The following is an 18,149-nucleotide window of genomic DNA, read 5'->3' on the forward strand; positions in this document are numbered from 1 at the left end:
GACTGACTCGGAGAAGCCACGCCTTGATAGAATCAAGCGTTCAATCTACATGCAGTCAGTCTCAGAGAAATTAGATTTGGATGATTGAAAGGACCTTGTATTAGAAGGTCCTGCCTCAGAGGCAGAGTCCATGGTGGAAGAGATGACATGTCCACTAGGTCTGCATACCAGGTCCTGCGTGGCCACGCAGGCGCTATCAGAATCACTGATGCTCTCTCCTGTTTGATTTTGGCAATCAGTCGAGGGAGCAGAGGAAACTGTGGAAACACATAGGCCAGGTTGAAGAACCAAGGAGCTGCTAGAGCATCTATCAGCGTTGCACCCGGGTCCCTGGACCCGTAACAAGGAAGCTTGGCGTTCTGGCGAGACGCCATGAGATCCAGTTCTGGTTTGCCCCAACGATGGACCAGTTGAGCAAACACCTCCGGATGGAGTTCCCACTCCCCCGGATGAAAAGTCTGACGACTTAGAAAATCCGCCTCCCAGTTCTCTACGCCTGGGATGTGGATCGCTGACAGGTGGCAAGAGTGAGACTCTGCCCAGCGAATTATCTTTGAGACTTCTAACATCGCTAGGGAACTCCTGGTTCCCCCTTGATGGTTGATGTAAGCCACAGGAAGTGAGCCCAGAACCTTTGTAAAAATTCTCAGGGCAGTGGCCAACCCGAAGGGAAGAGCTACAAATTGGTAATGCCTGTCTAGAAAGGCAAACCTTAGGAACCGATGATGATCTTTGTGAATCGGTATGTGAAGGTAGGCATCCTTTAAGTCCACTGTGGTCATGTACTGACCCTCTTGGATCATGGGTAGGATGGTCCGAATAGTTTCCATTTTGAATGATGGAACTCTGAGGAATTTGTTTAAGATCTTTAGATCCAAGATTGGTCTGAAGGTTCCCTCTTTCTTGGGAACCACAAACAGATTTGAATAAAATCCCTGTCCTTGTTCCGTCCGCGGAACTGGATGGATCACTCCCATTACTAGGAGGTCTTGCACACAGCTTAGGAATGCCTCTTTCTTTATCTGGTTTGCGGATAACCTTGAAAGATGAAATCTCCCTTGTGGAGGAGAAGCTTTGAAGTCCAGAAGATATCCCTGAGATATGATCTCCAACGCCCAGGGATCCTGAACATCTCTTGCCCACGCCTGGACGAAGAGAGAAAGTCTGCCCCCCACTAGATCCGTTTCCGGAAAGGGGGCCGTTCCTTCATGCTGTCTTGGGGGCAGCAGCAGGCTTTCTGGCCTGCTTGCCCTTGTTCCAGGACTGGTTAGGTTTCCAGGCCTGTCTGGAATGAGCAACAGTTCCCTCTTGTTTTGAAGCGGAGGAAGTTGATGCTGCTCCTGCCTTGAAATTTCGAAAGGCATGAAAATTAGACTGTTTGGCCTTTGATTTGGCCCTGTCCTGAGGAAGGGTATGACCCTTGCCTCCAGTAATGTCAGCAATAATTTCCTTAAAGCCAGGCCCGAATAAGGTCTGCCCCTTGAAAGGAATGTTGAGTAATTTAGACTTTGAAGTCACGTCAGCTGACCAGGATTTAAGCCATAGCGCCCTACGCGCCTGGATGGCGAATCCGAAATTCTTAGACGTTAGTTTAGTCAAATGAACAATGGCATCAGAAACAAATGAGTTAGCTAGCTTAAGCGTTCTAAGCTTGTCAATTTCATTCAATGGAGCTGTCTGGATGGCCTCTTCCAGGGCCTCAAACCAGAATGCCGCCGCAGAAGTGACAGACGCAATGCATGCAAGGGGCTGTAAAATAAAACCTTGTTGAATAAACATTTTCTTAATGTAACCCTCCAATTTTTCAATCCATTGGATCTGAAAAAGCACAACTGTCCTCAACCGGGATAGTGGTACGCTTTGCTAAAGTAGAAACTGCTCCCTCCACCTTAGGGACCGTCTGCCATAAGTCCCGTGTAGTGGCGGCTATTGGAAACATTTTTCTAAATATAGGAGGTGGGGAAAAGGGCACACCGGGTCTATCCCACTCCTTGCTAATAATTTCTGTAAGCCTTTTAGGTATAGGAAAAACGTCAGTACACACCGGCACCTCATAGTATCTATCCAGCCTACACAATTTCTCTGGAATTGCAACTGTGTTACAGTCATTCAGAGCAGCTAATACCTCCCCAAGCAATACACGGAGGTTCTCAAGCTTAAATTTAAAATTAGAAATCTCTGAATCAGGTTTCCCCGAGTCAGAGATGTCCCCCACAGACTGAAGCTCTCCGTCCTCATGTTCTGCATACTGTGACGCAGTATCAGACATGGCTCTAACAGCATTTGCACGCTCTGTATCTCTCCTAACCCCAGAGCTATCGCGCTTGCCTCTTAATTCAGGCAATCTAGATAATACCTCTGACAGGGTATTATTCATGATTGCAGCCATGTCCTGCAAGGTAATCGCTATGGGCGTCCCTGATGTAATTGGCGCCATATTAGCGTGCGTCCCCTGAGCGGGAGGCGAAGGGTCTGACATGTGGGGAGAGTTAGTCGGCATAACTTCCCCCTCGACAGAACCCTCTGGTGATAATTATTTTATAGATAAAGACTGATCTTTACCGTTTAAGGTGAAATCAATACATTTAGTACACATTCTCCTATGGGGCTCCACACCATGGCTTTCAAACATAATGAACAAGTAGGTTCCTCTGTGTCAGACATGTTTAAACAGACTAGCAATGAGACTAGCAAGCTTGGAAAACACTTTAAAACAAGTTTACAAGCAATATAAAAAAACGTTACTGCGCCTTTAAGAAACACAAATTTTCCCAAATTTTGAAATAACAGTGAAAAAATGCAGTTACACTAACAAAATTTTTACAGTGTATGTAATAAGTTAGCAGAGCATTGCACCCACTTGCAAATGGAGATTAACCCCTTAATACCAAAAACGGAATAACAAATGACAAAAACGTTTTTTAAACAGTCATAACAACTACCACAGCTCTACTGTGGTTTTTTACCTCCCTCAATACGACTTTTGAAGCCTTTTGAGCCCTTCAGAGAAGTCCTGGATCATGCAGGAAGAAGCTGGATGTCTGTGTCTGTAATTTTTGCTGTGCAAAAAAACGCTAAAATAGGCCCCTCCCACTCATATTACAACAGTGGGAAGCCTCAGGGAACTGTTTCTAGGCAAAATTCAAGCCAGCCATGTGGAAAAAACTAGGCCCCAATAAGTTTTATCACCAAACATATGTAAAAAAACGATTAAACATGCCAGCAAACGTTTTAAAATACACTTTTATAAGAGTATGTATCTCTATTAATAAGCCTGATACCAGTCGCTATCACTGCATTTAAGGCTTTACTTACATTACTTCGGTATCAGCAGCATTTTCTAGCAAATTCCATCCCTAGAAAAATACTTTAACTGCACATACCTTATTACAGGAAAACCTGCACGCTATTCCCCCTCTGAAGTTACCTCACTCCTCAGAATATGTGAGAACAGCAAAGGATCTTAGTTACTTCTGCTAAGATCATAGAAAACGCAGGCAGATTCTTCTTCTAAATACTGCCTGAGATAAACAGTACACTCCGGTACCATTTAAAAATAACAAACTTTTGATTGAAGAAATAAACTAAGTATAAAACACCACAGTCCTCTTACGACCTCCATCTTAGTTGAGAGTTGCAAGAGAATGACAGGATATGGCAGTGAGGGGAGGAGCTATATAGCAGCTCTGCTGTGGGTGATCCTCTTGCAACTTCCTGTTGGGAAGGAGAATATCCCACAAGTAATGGATGATCCGTGGACTGGATACACTTAACAAGAGAAACTGTCCTCACAATTTAGTATATTATGCACATGATTTACTGCCACACACTTTCAATTATTATGTTTGGAACTAAACTACAAATCCCAGCATGCATTATTATTTGTCTACAATGATCATTAATGGGCTAGCATATTTAGCAGCTCAGCTAATCAGCATATTAAATATTTGCAAAAAGCCAATCATGAAAAAAGGGTGGGGAAATGCGTATGGCATTTCTTTGAGCTGTCAGACGAATCCTCTAGGTGCACCTAAATATCTACTGGATGCTTCAACTGACAATCAGGAGAAAGAGGCAGGATATAAAGTGTTCTGACTTAACAGGCAAGTGAGCACAGCACTTTGGTCTTGCTGATGCTGCGGTCATAACAAATATGGCGTAGCCAACACCAGTGAGCCACATGGTTTATGTTATTCTGTGACAACCACACTACAATCTCACAAATACCACCACTATAGGTAGTACTCTGTATTACAGAGCCCTGGTGTGGCCATAAATCATACTCACATTTTAGTAAATTGAGTGCAGGATTTATAAAAGAAATATTGTGTCAGGCCATTTGAAATAACATTCCAGTTTACTTCTATTCTTTAATTTGCTTTGTTCTCTTGGTATTCTTTGTTAAAAGGTGTAAGAAAATGTAAATTGGAAAGTTCTTTAAAACTGTGCAATCTACCTGAATCCTTATAGGGATATGTAGCCATCAATCAAGCAAGCGCTTACCCAGGGTACTGAACCAAAAATAGGCCAGCTCCTAAGCTTACACTACTACTTTTTTTAAAAAAAGAAAAGCAGAACGAAAAGAGAAAAAATAAAATTTGATAATAGGAGTAAATTATAAAGATGCTTAAAATTGCTTGCTCTATCTGTATCATGAAAGAAACAATGTGGGTTTCATATCTCTTTAATGAAAAACTTTGGGTTTCATGTCACTTTAAATATTTTTTTTTAATAAAAAAAACAAACCAAAACTGAATGATTAACATTAGTTATATAGTACCTTTATTTAATAGTAACATAACGGATGTGACAGCCCTACTATATCAACTTTTAGGATCTGTCGAGCTTTATAAAACAATTTATTTACAAGAAATTCAAAAGTTAAAGTAATAGTGCAAGGACCCAGCGAGTAAGTTAAAAGTTGCAGTTTGGTACAAAACTATACAGATAATAGTTTAAAGTTATTTTCAGTTACCTTCCACATCAAGGACAAATTAATTCCCTTGCACTTCTCTGAAATAGAACATGGTAAAATATTGCATTTTCTTTCCTTTTTTAGAAATATAAAACTATCTGTATGCAATGTACTTATTTCTTTAAACTTCTTTACTGCCAACAATGTAGTTATTAGTTTCAGTGACCGAGTGCCATTTCATTTATGCCAACACTTAAATTACATTTAAATATACACACAAAAAGTACTGTATAATACAGTATAAAGTACAATTATTTACATCGCAATAGCATTGATATGGGCACATCCATCTTGGTTTAGTAAAGTCACAGATAAGACCTTATGGTGCAGAGTATCTCCTATGTGCTCTGATGCTTGTCCACTTGACTTGGGCCATGCCAACAACACAGCCTTGACCTTTGCTGCTGGTCCTTAAGTAGACATCCTAAGGCATGGAGTCCATAATGAGTATTAGAGGTGGCAGACCAAGTGCAGAAGAGTGGTCTGTACAAAAGTTGTCGCCAAGCTGCAGAGGGTAGGTGCTTAGATCCTTAACCCATTCAGCTCCTGTGTGTCTCAAGTCCTTTTATTTCCTGGGACTATGTTCAGGTGTCCACAGAGCTAACATCTTTTGCGCAGAAATAATGTACAACAACAGCATTGGGATAACGAGCAAAGGCACTGCAAGATATATTAAAACAAGAGAAGCATGAGGAAAAGACACAAGTTATATGTAAAGTGCTGATAGAATGATGCAATGCATTACAGACCTGTTTTGGTAGCTCCAAGTTATAACTCTATTGATAGGGATATACACAGCTATTAAACCTGATTACAAATTTGAAAAATGGATGTTCATACATAGATTTTTTTTTATTTTGTTTTACAACCAAGGTTGTATAAGTGGGCATTTTATTGTTGTTTTTTTTTTATAGGAATGTTGCTATATGGTATGTTTTTATACAAGCTGAGTGTGTCCCTAGCCATCAGTAAAGATGTGGGAGTTGTCCTGACCAGCCAGTAAGCAACCAATGGTTAAGATTGAAAACATCTGTTTTCAAAATTGTAAATGGAGTCAACAACAAAAAGGCAAGAACAACACCTCCATGTTTGTTATAACATGGGTTAAAAAATTGTAATTAGGAGGTGTAAAAGTTGTATGGATATCCAAAAGCATAAACCCCACCATAGGGGAAAAAACATAATTTATACTTACCTGATAAAGTAATTTCTTTCATGGTTGAGAGTCCATGATCCATTACTCTTGGTAATTACTCTTCCCTACCACTATAAGGAGGCAAAGATTCCCAAACCCTAAGAGCTCTATAAAACCCCTCACATCTTTACAAATACCTTAGTCTAACGTATAGCAAAGCAAGTGAGGTGAGGAAAAAGGAATACGAGCCATAAAAGGAGCAGGGGGAAAAAAAAGATGGGAAAAAAAAAGATGTGCTGAAGAAAAAAAAATAACCCCCCAAAAATATAAGGATGGGGTCTCATGGACTCTCAACACCATGAAAGAAATACATTTATCATGTAAGCATAAATTATGTTTTCTTTTACTCCTTACTCTTGGGAACCAATTCTCAAACTGTGGAGTCCACAAGTAATAACATAAAAGGTAGGGATTAAAAAAAACATCTTTTTCAACTGAGAAATTAAATCCACAACCCCAATAAAAAAATAAAAATACTTTTTATTTTGAATGCACTTAAAATAAGTCAAACAGGTTCTTTAGGCATTTTTTTCTACCAAAGGCTACTTCAGAAGAAGCAAAAAAATTAAAATGGTAGAATTTAGTTAAAGTATGCAAAGACCACCAAATATCTGCGTGGCAAAATTAATTAACTGAAGCCTCATTCTTGAAAGCCCAAGAAGTGGCAACTGACCAAGTAGAATTAGCAGTAATCTGCAGAGGAGGCGGCTGCTGGCCTGCCTCCAAATAAGCTTTGTGAATCAAACATTTTAACCAAGAGACTAAAGAAACAGCAGAGGCCTTCTGACCCATCCTAGAACCAAAAAAAGAACAAACTAGAAGATTGTCTAAAGTCCTTGGTAGCATCAATGTAATATTTAAATAACCTAAAAACATCCAAATAATGCAAAGATCTCTTAGAAGAAGTATTTTTAGGATTAGGACACAAAGAAGGAACAACAATCTCTCTGCTAAAGTTATTTGAAGAAACAAACTTCGGCAAATAATTGAATGACGTTTGTAAAACAACCTTATCCTGATGAAAAATCAGATAAAGTGGTTCACAAGAAAGAGCAGATAACTCTGAATCTCTTCTAGCAGAAGAAATAGCCAAAAGAAAGTAGTTCAATGTTCAATTTATGCATAGGTTAAAAAGGAGGAGCCTGCATAACCCTTAAACACCAGGTTTAGATTCCATAGAGGAGAAATAGGCTTGATAACAGGTTTAATACGAACCAGCGCCTGAACAAAACTATGAACATCAAGAAGATTAGAAATATTCAGAAAAAATGCAGATTATAATAAGATCTTATATACAATAATCGTGCACAAATGACAAAGAAACAATACTCTCCTAATCTTGAAACGATCCAAGAAGATTAGCAATCTTTCTGTGGAACAAAACTAAAAGAGCAGAAATATGCTCCTTCAGATAACTGGCAGGAAAGACTGTGTCTAGACTAATCTGCAAAAACGTAAGAATTCTAGGAATTCTGAAAGAATGCAAGGAAAAACAGAATTTATGTTTACCTGATAAATTTCTTTCTCCAACGGTGTGTCCGGTCCACGGCGTCATCCTTACTTGTGGGATATTCTCTTCCCCAACAGGAAATGGCAAAGAGCCCAGCAAAGCTGGTCACATGATCCCTCCTAGGCTCCGCCTACCCCAGTCATTCGACCGACGTTAAGGAGGAATATTTGCATAGGAGAAACCATATGGTACCGTGGTGACTGTAGTTAAAGAAAATAAAATATCAGACCTGATTAAAAAAACCAGGGCGGGCCGTGGACCGGACACACCGTTGGAGAAAGAAATTTATCAGGTAAACATAAATTCTGTTTTCTCCAACATAGGTGTGTCCGGTCCACGGCGTCATCCTTACTTGTGGGAACCAATACCAAAGCTTTAGGACACGGATGAAGGGAGGGAGCAAATCAGGTCACCTAAATGGAAGGCACCACGGCTTGCAAAACCTTTCTCCCAAAAACAGCCTCAGAAGAAGCAAAAGTATCAAACTTGTAAAATTTGGTAAAAGTGTGCAGTGAAGACCAAGTCGCTGCCCTACATATCTGATCAACAGAAGCCTCGTTCTTGAAGGCCCATGTGGAAGCCACAGCCCTAGTGGAATGAGCTGTGATTCTTTCGGGAGGCTGCCGTCCGGCAGTCTCGTAAGCCAATCTGATGATGCTTTTAATCCAAAAAGAGAGAATATCAACGGAATGTAAGGGTTCAAATGGAACCCCCTGAAGAACTGAAAGAACTAAATTGAGACTCCAAGGAGGAGTCAAAGGTTTGTAAACAGGCTTGATTCTAACCAGAGCCTGAACAAAGGCTTGAACATCTGGCACAGCTGCCAGCTTTTTGTGAAGTAATACCGACAAGGCAGAAATCTGTCCCTTCAGGGAACTTGCAGATAATCCTTTTTCCAATCCTTCTTGAAGGAAGGATAGAATCCTAGGAATCTTAACCTTGTCCCAAGGGAATCCTTTAGATTCACACCAACAGATATATTTTTTCCAAATTTTGTGGTAAATCTTTCTAGTCACAGGCTTTCTGGCCTGAACAAGAGTATCGATAACAGAATCTGAGAATCCTCGCTTCGATAAAATCAAGCGTTCAATCTCCAAGCAGTCAGCTGGAGTGAAACCAGATTCGGATGTTCGAACGGACCCTGAACAAGAAGGTCTCGTCTCAAAGGTAGCTTCCAAGGTGGAGCCGATGACATATTCACCAGATCTGCATACCAAGTCCTGCGTGGCCACGCAGGAGCTATCAAGATCACCGACGCCCTCTCCTGCTTGATCCTGGCTATCAGCCTGGGGATGAGAGGAAATGGCGGGAACACATAAGCTAGTTTGAAGGTCCAAGGTGCTACTAGTGCATCCACTAGAGCCGCCTTGGGATCCCTGGATCTGGCCCCGTAGCAAGGAACTTTGAAGTTCTGACGAGAGGCCATCAGATCCATGTCTGGAATGCCCCACAGGTGAGTGACTTGGGCAAAGATTTCCGGATGGAGTTCCCACTCCCCCGGATGCAATGTCTGCCGACTCAGAAAATCCGCTTCCCAATTTTCCACTCCTGGGATGTGGATAGCAGACAGGTGGCAGGAGTGAGACTCCGCCCAAAGAATAATTTTGGTTACTTCTTCCATCGCTAGGGAACTCCTTGTTCCCCCCTGATGGTTGATGTACGCAACAGTCGTCATGTTGTCTGATTGAAACCGTATGAACCTGGTCCTCGCAAGCTGGGGCCAGGCCTGGAGAGCATTGAATATCGCTCTCAGTTCCAGAATATTTATCGGTAGAAGAGATTCTTCCCGAGACCAAAGACCCTGAGCTTTCAGGGATCCCCAGACCGCGCCCCAGCCTATCAGACTGGCGTCGGTCGTGACAATGACCCACTCTGGTCTGTGGAACATCATCCCTTGAGACAGATTGTCCAGGGACAGCCACCAACGGAGTGAGTCTCTGGTCCTCTGATTTACTTGTATCTTCGGAGACAAGTCTGTATAGTCCCCATTCCACTGACTGAGCATGCACAGTTGTAATGGTCTTAGATGAATGCGCGCAAAAGGAACTATGTCCATCGCCGCCACCATCAACCCGATCACTTCCATGCACTGAGCTATGGAAGGAAGAGGAACGGAATGAAGTATCCGACAAGAGTCCAGAAGCTTTGTTTTTCTGGCCTCTGTTAGAAAGATCCTCATTTCTAAGGAGTCTATAATTGTTCCCAAGAAGGGAACCCTTGTTGACGGGGATAGAGAACTCTTTTCCACGTTCACTTTCCAGCCGTGAGATCTGAGAAAGGCCAGGACAATGTCCGTGTGAGCCTTTGCTTGAGGAAGGGACGACGCTTGAATCAGAATGTCGTCCAGGTAAGGTACTACTGCAATGCCCCTTGGTCTTAGCACCGCTAGAAGGGACCCTAGTACCTTTGTGAAAATCCTTGGAGCAGTGGCTAATCCGAAAGGAAGCGCCACGAACTGGTAATGTTTGTCCAGGAATGCAAACCTTAGGAACCGATGATGTTCCTTGTGGATAGGAATATGTAGATACGCATCCTTTAAATCCACCGTGGTCATGAATTGACCTTCCTGGATGGAAGGAAGGATAGTTCGAATGGTTTCCATCTTGAACGATGGGACCTTGAGAAATTTGTTTAAGATCTTGAGATCTAGGATTGGTCTGAACGTTCCCTCTTTTTTGGGAACTATGAACAGATTGGAGTAGAACCCCATCCCTTGTTCTCTTAATGGAACAGGATGAATCACTCCCATTTTTAACAGGTCTTCTACACAATGTAAGAACGCCTGTCTTTTTATGTGGTCTGAAGACAACTGCGACCTGTGGAACCTCCCTCTTGGGGGAAGTCCCTTGAATTCCAGAAGATAACCCTGGGAGACTATTTCTAGCGCCCAAGGATCCAGAACATCTCTTGCCCAAGCCTGAGCGAAGAGAGAGAGTCTGCCCCCCACCAGATCCGGTCCCGGATCGGGGGCCAATATTTCATGCTGTCTTGGTAGCAGTGGCAGGTTTCTTGGCCTGCTTTCCCTTGTTCCAGCCTTGCATTGGTCTCCAAGCTGGCTTGGCCTGAGAAGTATTGCCCTCTTGCTTAGAGGACGTAGCACCTTGGGCTGGTCCGTTTTTACGAAAGGGACGAAAATTAGGTCTATTTTTTGCCTTGAAAGGCCGATCCTGAGGAAGGGCGTGGCCCTTACCCCCAGTGATATCAGAGATAATCTCTTTCAAGTCAGGACCAAACAACGTTTTCCCCTTGAAAGGAATGTTTAGTAGCTTGTTCTTGGAAGACGCATCAGCCGACCAAGATTTCAACCAAAGCGCTCTGCGCGCCACAATAGCAAACCCAGAGTTCTTAGCCGCTAACTTAGCCAATTGCAAAGAGGCGTCTAGAGTGAAAGAATTAGCCAATTTGAGAGCATTGATTCTGTCCATAATCTCCTCATAAGGAGGAGAGTCACTATCGAGCACCTTAAGCAGTTCATCAAACCAGAAATATGCGGCAGTAGTGACAGGGACAATGCATGAAATGGGTTGTAGAAGGTAACCCTGCTGAACAAACATCTTTTTAAGCAAACCTTCTAATTTTTTATCCATAGGATCTTTGAAAGCACAACTATCCTCTATGGGAATAGTGGTGCGTTTGTTTAAAGTAGAAACCGCTCCCTCGACCTTGGGGACTGACTGCCATAAGTCCTTTCTAGGGTCGACCATAGGAAACAATTTTTTAAATATGGGGGGAGGGACGAAAGGAATACCGGGCCTTTCCCATTCTTTATTAACAATGTCCGCCACCCGCTTGGGTATAGGAAAAGCTTCTGGGAGCCCCGGCACCTCTAGGAACTTGTCCATTTTACATAGTTTCTCTGGGATGACTAAATTTTCACAATCATCCAGAGTGGATAATACCTCCTTAAGCAAAATGCGGAGATGTTCCAATTTAAATTTAAATGTAATCACATCAGATTCAGCCTGCTGAGAAATGTTCCCTAAATCAGTAATTTCTCCCTCAGACAAAACCTCCCTGGCCCCCTCAGATTGGGTTAGGGGCCCTTCAGAGATATTAATATCAGCGTCGTCATGCTCTTCAGTAACTAAAACAGAGCAGCCACGCTTACGCTGACAAGGGTTCATTTTGGCTAAAATGTTTTTGACAGAATTATCCATTACAGCCGTTAATTGTTGCATAGTAAGGAGTATTGGCGCGCTAGATGTACTAGGGGCCTCCTGAGTGGGCAAGACTCGTGTAGACGAAGGAGGGAATGATGCAGTACCATGCTTACTCCCCTCACTTGAGGAATCATCTTGGGCATCATTGTCATTGTCACATAAATCACATTTATTTAAATGAATAGGAATTCTGGCTTCCCCACATTCAGAACACAGTCTATCTGGTAGTTCAGACATGTTAAACAGGCATAAACTTGATCAGAAAGTACAAAAAACGTTTTAAAATAAAACCGTTACTGTCACTTTAAATTTTAAACTGAACACACTTTATTACTGCAATTGCGAAAAAACATGAAGGAATTGTTCAAAATTCACCAAATTTTCACCACAGCGTCTTAAAGCTTTGAAAATATTGCACACCAATTTTGGAAGCTTTAACCCTTAAAATAACGGAACCGGAGCCGTTTTAAGCTTTAAACCCCTTTACAGTCCCTGGTATCTGCTTTGCTGAGACCCAACCAAACCCAAAGGGGAATACGATACCAAATGACGCCTTCAGAAGTCTTTTATAAGTATCAGAGCTCCTCTCACATGCGACTGCATGCCATGCCTCTCAAAAACAAGTGCGCAACACCGGCGCGAAAATGAGACTCTGCCTATGCTTTGGGAAAGCCCCTAAAGAATAAGGTGTCTAAAACAGTGCCTGCCGATATTATTATATCAAAATACCCAGATAAAATGATTCCTCAAGGCTAAATATGTGTTAATAATCAATCGATTTAGCCCAGAAAAAGTCTACAGTTTAAATAAGCCCTTGTGAAGCCCTTATTTACAATCGTAATAAACATGGCTTACCGGATCCCATAGGGAAAATGACAGCTTCCAGCATTACATCGTCTTGTTAGAATGTGTCATACCTCAAGCAGTAAGAGACTGCACTCTGTTCCCCCAACTGAAGTTAATTGCTCTCAACAGTCCTGTGTGGAACAGCCATGGATTTTAGTTACGGTTGCTAAAATCATTTTCCTCATACAAACAGAATTCTTCATCTCTTTTCTGTTTCTGAGTAAATAGTACGTACCAGCACTATTTGAAAATAACAAACTCTTGATTGAATAATGAAAAACTACAGTTAAACACTAAAAAACTCTAAGCCATCTCCGTGGAGATGTTGCCTGTACAACGGCAAAGAGAATGACTGGGGTAGGCGGAGCCTAGGAGGGATCATGTGACCAGCTTTGCTGGGCTCTTTGCCATTTCCTGTTGGGGAAGAGAATATCCCACAAGTAAGGATGACGCCGTGGACCGGACACACCTATGTTGGAGAAAAACATGATTTATACCCCATAATATAAAGATCTTCTTAGTTACAGGCTTATGAGCCTGAATCAAGGTTTCAATTACAGAATCAGGGAAATCCCTATGCCTAAGAACTAAGCGTTCAATTTCCATGCCATCAAGTTCAGAAACCTGAGATCCGGGTGAAAAACGGACCTTGGGAAAGAAGGTCTGACTGGAGAGGAAGGGGTCAAGGAAGGCAACTGGACATCTGAACCAGATCCGCATACCAAATCCTGAAAGGCCAAGCTGGGACAATCAGGATTACAGATGACTTCTCTAGACTTTTCTTGGAAATCACTCTGGGAAGAACCAGAGGCGGAAACAGATAAGCAGGTTGGAAAGACCCAGGAACTAATATAGCATCCACTAACTCTGCCTGAGGATCCCTGAACCTCGCAAAGTACCTGGAGAGGAGTTTGTTGTTCAAACAAGGGCCATCAGATCTATTTATGGAAGACCCCAAAGATCCATAATCTGATTGAACACATCCTGTTGAAAAGACCACTACCCTGGATGTAGAGATTGACAACTGAGTAAGTCTGCTTCCCAGTTGTTCACTCCTGGAATATGAATTGCAGAGACTAGACAAGAATTGGCTTCGGCCCATGATAAAATCTGAGACACCTGCATCATAGCCAGGGAACTGCGACTTCCCCCCTGATAATTGATATAAGCTACAGCTGTGACACTGTCTCACTGGAAAAAGAGTTATGACTCCCTTTTCAACAGAGGCCAAGCTTGAAGGGCCCTGAAAATTGCATGGAGTTCTAGAACACTGATAAGTAACCTCGCCTCCAAAGGATTCCAAACTCGCACTGATGTCAGAGACCCCCAAACAGCAGCTCCCCAACCTGAGAGACTTGCATCTGTAGTGATCAAAGTCCAGGTAGGATGAGCAAAAACTAAAATTATTCTTACCTGATAATTTAATTTCCCTCTTGGCAAAGAGAGTCCACAATGACATTCATAACCTATGGGAAATACTATTCCTGGCCACCAGGAAGAGGCAAAAACACCCCAAAAAAAGACTATAAATATCCCTCTCACTTCCCCTACCCTCCATTAGTTTAGCCGGGGATAATGAAAAGTGAAGAGAGATACAAGAGGTACTGAGGTGCAATTGACTGCCACCACTACAAAATATAATAGGGCGGGGTCGTAGGCTCTCACTGCCAAGAAGGAAATTAAATTATCAGGTAAGAATAATTTTAGTTTTTCTTCAATTGGCACTGAAAGTCCACAAAGACATTCATACACTATAGGAAACCAAGCTGTGAAGTCCCATATCAGGCACCCTCCCCAATAAACTTCACACCTAGAACAAAGTATCTAAACAAAAGAAAAAAACTAGACTGCAGAAACATTGCTCCTCACTACACTGAGATCTTAATCTGATGAGCCAAGCCAAGACCCCGACCAAGGAACCACGTTCATCTTCCCATAGGTCTAACTGAAAGGACTCTCGACCCAAAAAATAAATTTGTCTATGAGAAAAGTACAGGACTCTTCCAACAAACTCTGTCTTCTAGAAGATGCGGATACATAACTTTAAAGGCTCCACAAGCTTCTTACAAACACAAACAAAATATAACCCTAAGGAGTAACGTATAACAAAAGCAGGCGAACACCAGCCCAATGCTAACAGGATTTATCAAGATTCTGATAAAAGAAAGGACCATGACACAATAAATCTTGGCGAAGAGGCAGTTGTCAAGAAGGAGCAGAAGAAATCCTCACTAAATACGCATACCAAAGCCTGCGCGGCCATGCAGGTGCAATGAGAATGGTAGGAACACCCTCCTGTTTGATCCGAGCAACAACTCTAAGAAGAAGAACAATAGGAGGAAACAAGTAAACCAAATTGTAGTTCCATGGGACCACCAGAGAGTCCACTAACTCCGCTCTCAGATCTGTAGTCCTAGCACCATAAAATGGAAGCTTAGCATTGAAACGGGAGGCCATCAAGTCTATATCTGGAATATCCCAACGACAGGTTATCTCCTGAAAAACAGAATTTATGCTTACCTGATAAATTACTTTCTCTTGTGATGTATCGAGTCCACAGATTCATCCTTTACTTGTGGGATATTCTCCTTCCCAACAGGAAGTGGCAAAGAGAGCACACAGCAGAGCTCCCCCTCTAGCTCCCCCTCTAGCTCCACCCCCCAGTCATTCGACCGAAGGTTAGGAAGAAAAAGGAGAAACCATAGGGTGCAGTGGTGACTGTAGTTTAAACAAAAACACTACCTGACTTAATAGCCAGGGCGGGCCGTGTACTCGAAACATCACAAGAGAAAGTAATTTATCAGGTAAGCATAAATTCTGTTTTCTCTTGTAAGATGTTTAGAGTCCACGGATTCATCCTTTACTTGTGGGATACCAATACCAAAGCTTTAGGACACGGATGAAGGGAGGGAACAAGACAGGTACCTTAAACGGTAGGCACCACTGCTTGTAAAACCTCTCTCCCAAAAATAGCCTCCGAAGAAGCAAAAGTATCGAATTTGTAAAATTTGGAAAAGGTATGCAGCGAAGACCAAGTCGCTGCCTTACAAATCTGTTCAACAGAAGCCTCATTTTTAAAAGCCCATGTGGACAATCTTCTAGTTTGTTCTTTTTTTGGTTCTAGGATGGGTCAGAAGGCCTCTGCTGTTTATTTAGTCTCTTGGTTAAAATGTTTGATTCACAAAGCTTATTTGGAGGCAGGCCAGCAGCCGCCTCCTCTGCAGATTACTGCTAATTCTACTTGGTCAGTTGCCACTTCTTGGGCTTTCAAGAATGAGGCTTCAGTTAATTAATTTTGCCACGCAGATATTTGGTGGTCTTTGCATACTTTAACTAAATTCTACCATTTTAATTTTTTTGCTTCTTCTGAAGTAGCCTTTGGTAGAAAAAAATGCCTAAAGAACCTGTTTGACTTATTTTAAGTGCATTCAAGATTGTGTAACAGACGTTCCATCTTCGAAGAAGGATTAGGACACAGATAAGGAACAACAATTTCCTGGTTAATATTCTTTTTTTTTTTTATATTTATTTATAAATCCAGCAGTTTACAAAAATGCAAAAACAGATCTGACAAAACAAAATTTTATCAAAATTGCGCCACGCAGGGCCAAAACTCATCTGAGAAAACAATCAAAACAGTCATCCTGTGTACCTGCATGCTAACAATTTGCCTTAGCTTCAAAGGTATGCATACTGCTGGAGTTTTTTTTTTTTTATGTTGCTCAACCAATTCAGCAAAAAAAAAAAAAAAAGAGAAACATAAACATAAATAAAACAAACATTTGAACTGACAACCAGTTCATAATACACATCGTGAGAAAAAAAAAATAAAAAAAAAAATTATATAATTGTTTATATAAGACCCAAGAAACTACAACTATATATCGTTCTGGAGGTAGAGACTGGCCCACGAACAACCTTGTTTGAGCACATTAAGTCTAGCTGCGTGGTTCTATCCAATACTATATCTCTCACGGGGGTATGAAACCTGCTTTATGCAAGGATTTCAAAATATCTGCTTGTATCACCGGTGGTTGTAATTTAATAATGTCTACCCATTTTATGTAAAAATCTCTAACTTGGGTTTCTTTATTTGGCTCTAGGTTCAATAGTTCTATTATTAATTGGACAGTCATTTTTTGGACAAAGTCCGCTAGACTCGGGTATTTTTTAGCTTTCCAGTGCCGGAAAATTAAGTTCCTGGCAATTTGTATTGCCGATATTAATAAGGCATACTCTCCTTTTACATATTTATTATCAAGAATAAAGAAAATTATACTTATAGGTGTAAAAACCACCCTTTGACTCAGGAACCTATTCAGCCAAAACTCTATTTTCTTCCAGAACTGATATATCCGCGGGCAACGCCATAAACAATGAACAATATCTGCCCTGGGCTCATAGCAGTGAAAGCAATTCCCTTTAAGATTCTTATCCCATTTGGCTAAACGTATGGGCGTGATATATGCCTGGTTAACCAAATAACTATGAGATTCCTTCCAAGCTGTGTATCTAGAACCCACTGTCCCTATACTCCGTTTAATATCCTGGGGTAATAAATCAGGAAAATAGTTTTCCCATTTTTTAGTGAGAATTTCTAGGTGCATCTCACCCTTTTTTTTCAGTATCATCCTGTACCAAAATGCTATTGAATGAAAACCTGCCCGGTATATTTGTAGTCCAGCTTCTATTGCCCCTAGACCCCCATCACCTTGGGAATTTTCTTATTATTCTTATTAGACACAACCTTAGGAAGAAAACCGGGTTTGGTACGCAAAACTACCTTATCTGCATGGAAAACCAGGTAAGGTGAATCACACTGTAAAGCAGATAACTCTGAAACTCTTCAAGCAGAAGATATGGCTACCAAAAACAAAACTTTCCAAGATAAAAGCTTAATATCTATGGAATGTAAAGGTTCAAACGGAACCCCTTGCAGAACTGAAAGAACTAGATTCAGACTCCATGGCGGAGCCACAGGTCTATAAACAGGCTTGATTCTGACTAAAGCCTGACTAAACGCTTGAACGTCTGGTAATAGACAAAGCAGATATCTGTCCTTTTAAGGAACTGGCTGATAATCCTTTCTCCAATCCTTCTTGGAGAAAAGACAATATCCTGGGAATCCTAATCTTACTCCATGAGTAACCCTTGGATTCGCACCAAAAAAGATATTTTCGCCAATTCTTATGGTAGATTTTCCTGGTGACAGGCTTTCAAGCCTGAATCAGGGTATCAATAACTGACTCAGAGAAACCACGCTTTGATAGAATTAGGCGTTCAATCTCCAAGCAGTCAGACGCAGAGAAATTAGATTTGGATGTTTGAAAGGACCTTGTATTAGAAGGTCCTGCCTCATTGGTAGTGTCCATGGTGGAATAGATGACATGTCCACTAGGTCTGCATACCAGGTCCTGCGTGGCCACGCAGGCGCTATTAGAACCACCGAAGCCCTCTCCTGCT

General features: G+C 41.7%; 1 protein-coding gene across 1 annotated transcript in view; it reads right to left on the bottom strand.

Annotated features, from left to right (window-relative positions):
* Positions 1-4,759: 4,759 nt before the first annotated feature.
* VPS39 (VPS39 subunit of HOPS complex) overlaps positions 4,760-18,149 on the bottom strand; it is a 251,568-nt gene continuing 238,178 nt past the window's right edge. Inside the window, 1 exon segment of the mRNA XM_053697917.1 lies at positions 4,760-5,635. Within this exon segment, the coding sequence (XP_053553892.1) occupies positions 5,560-5,635 (76 nt within the window). The 3' untranslated portion in view covers positions 4,760-5,559.

This window comes from Bombina bombina, chromosome 1, assembly GCF_027579735.1.
Source record: "Bombina bombina isolate aBomBom1 chromosome 1, aBomBom1.pri, whole genome shotgun sequence".
Classification (NCBI taxonomy): Eukaryota; Metazoa; Chordata; class Amphibia; order Anura; family Bombinatoridae; genus Bombina; species Bombina bombina.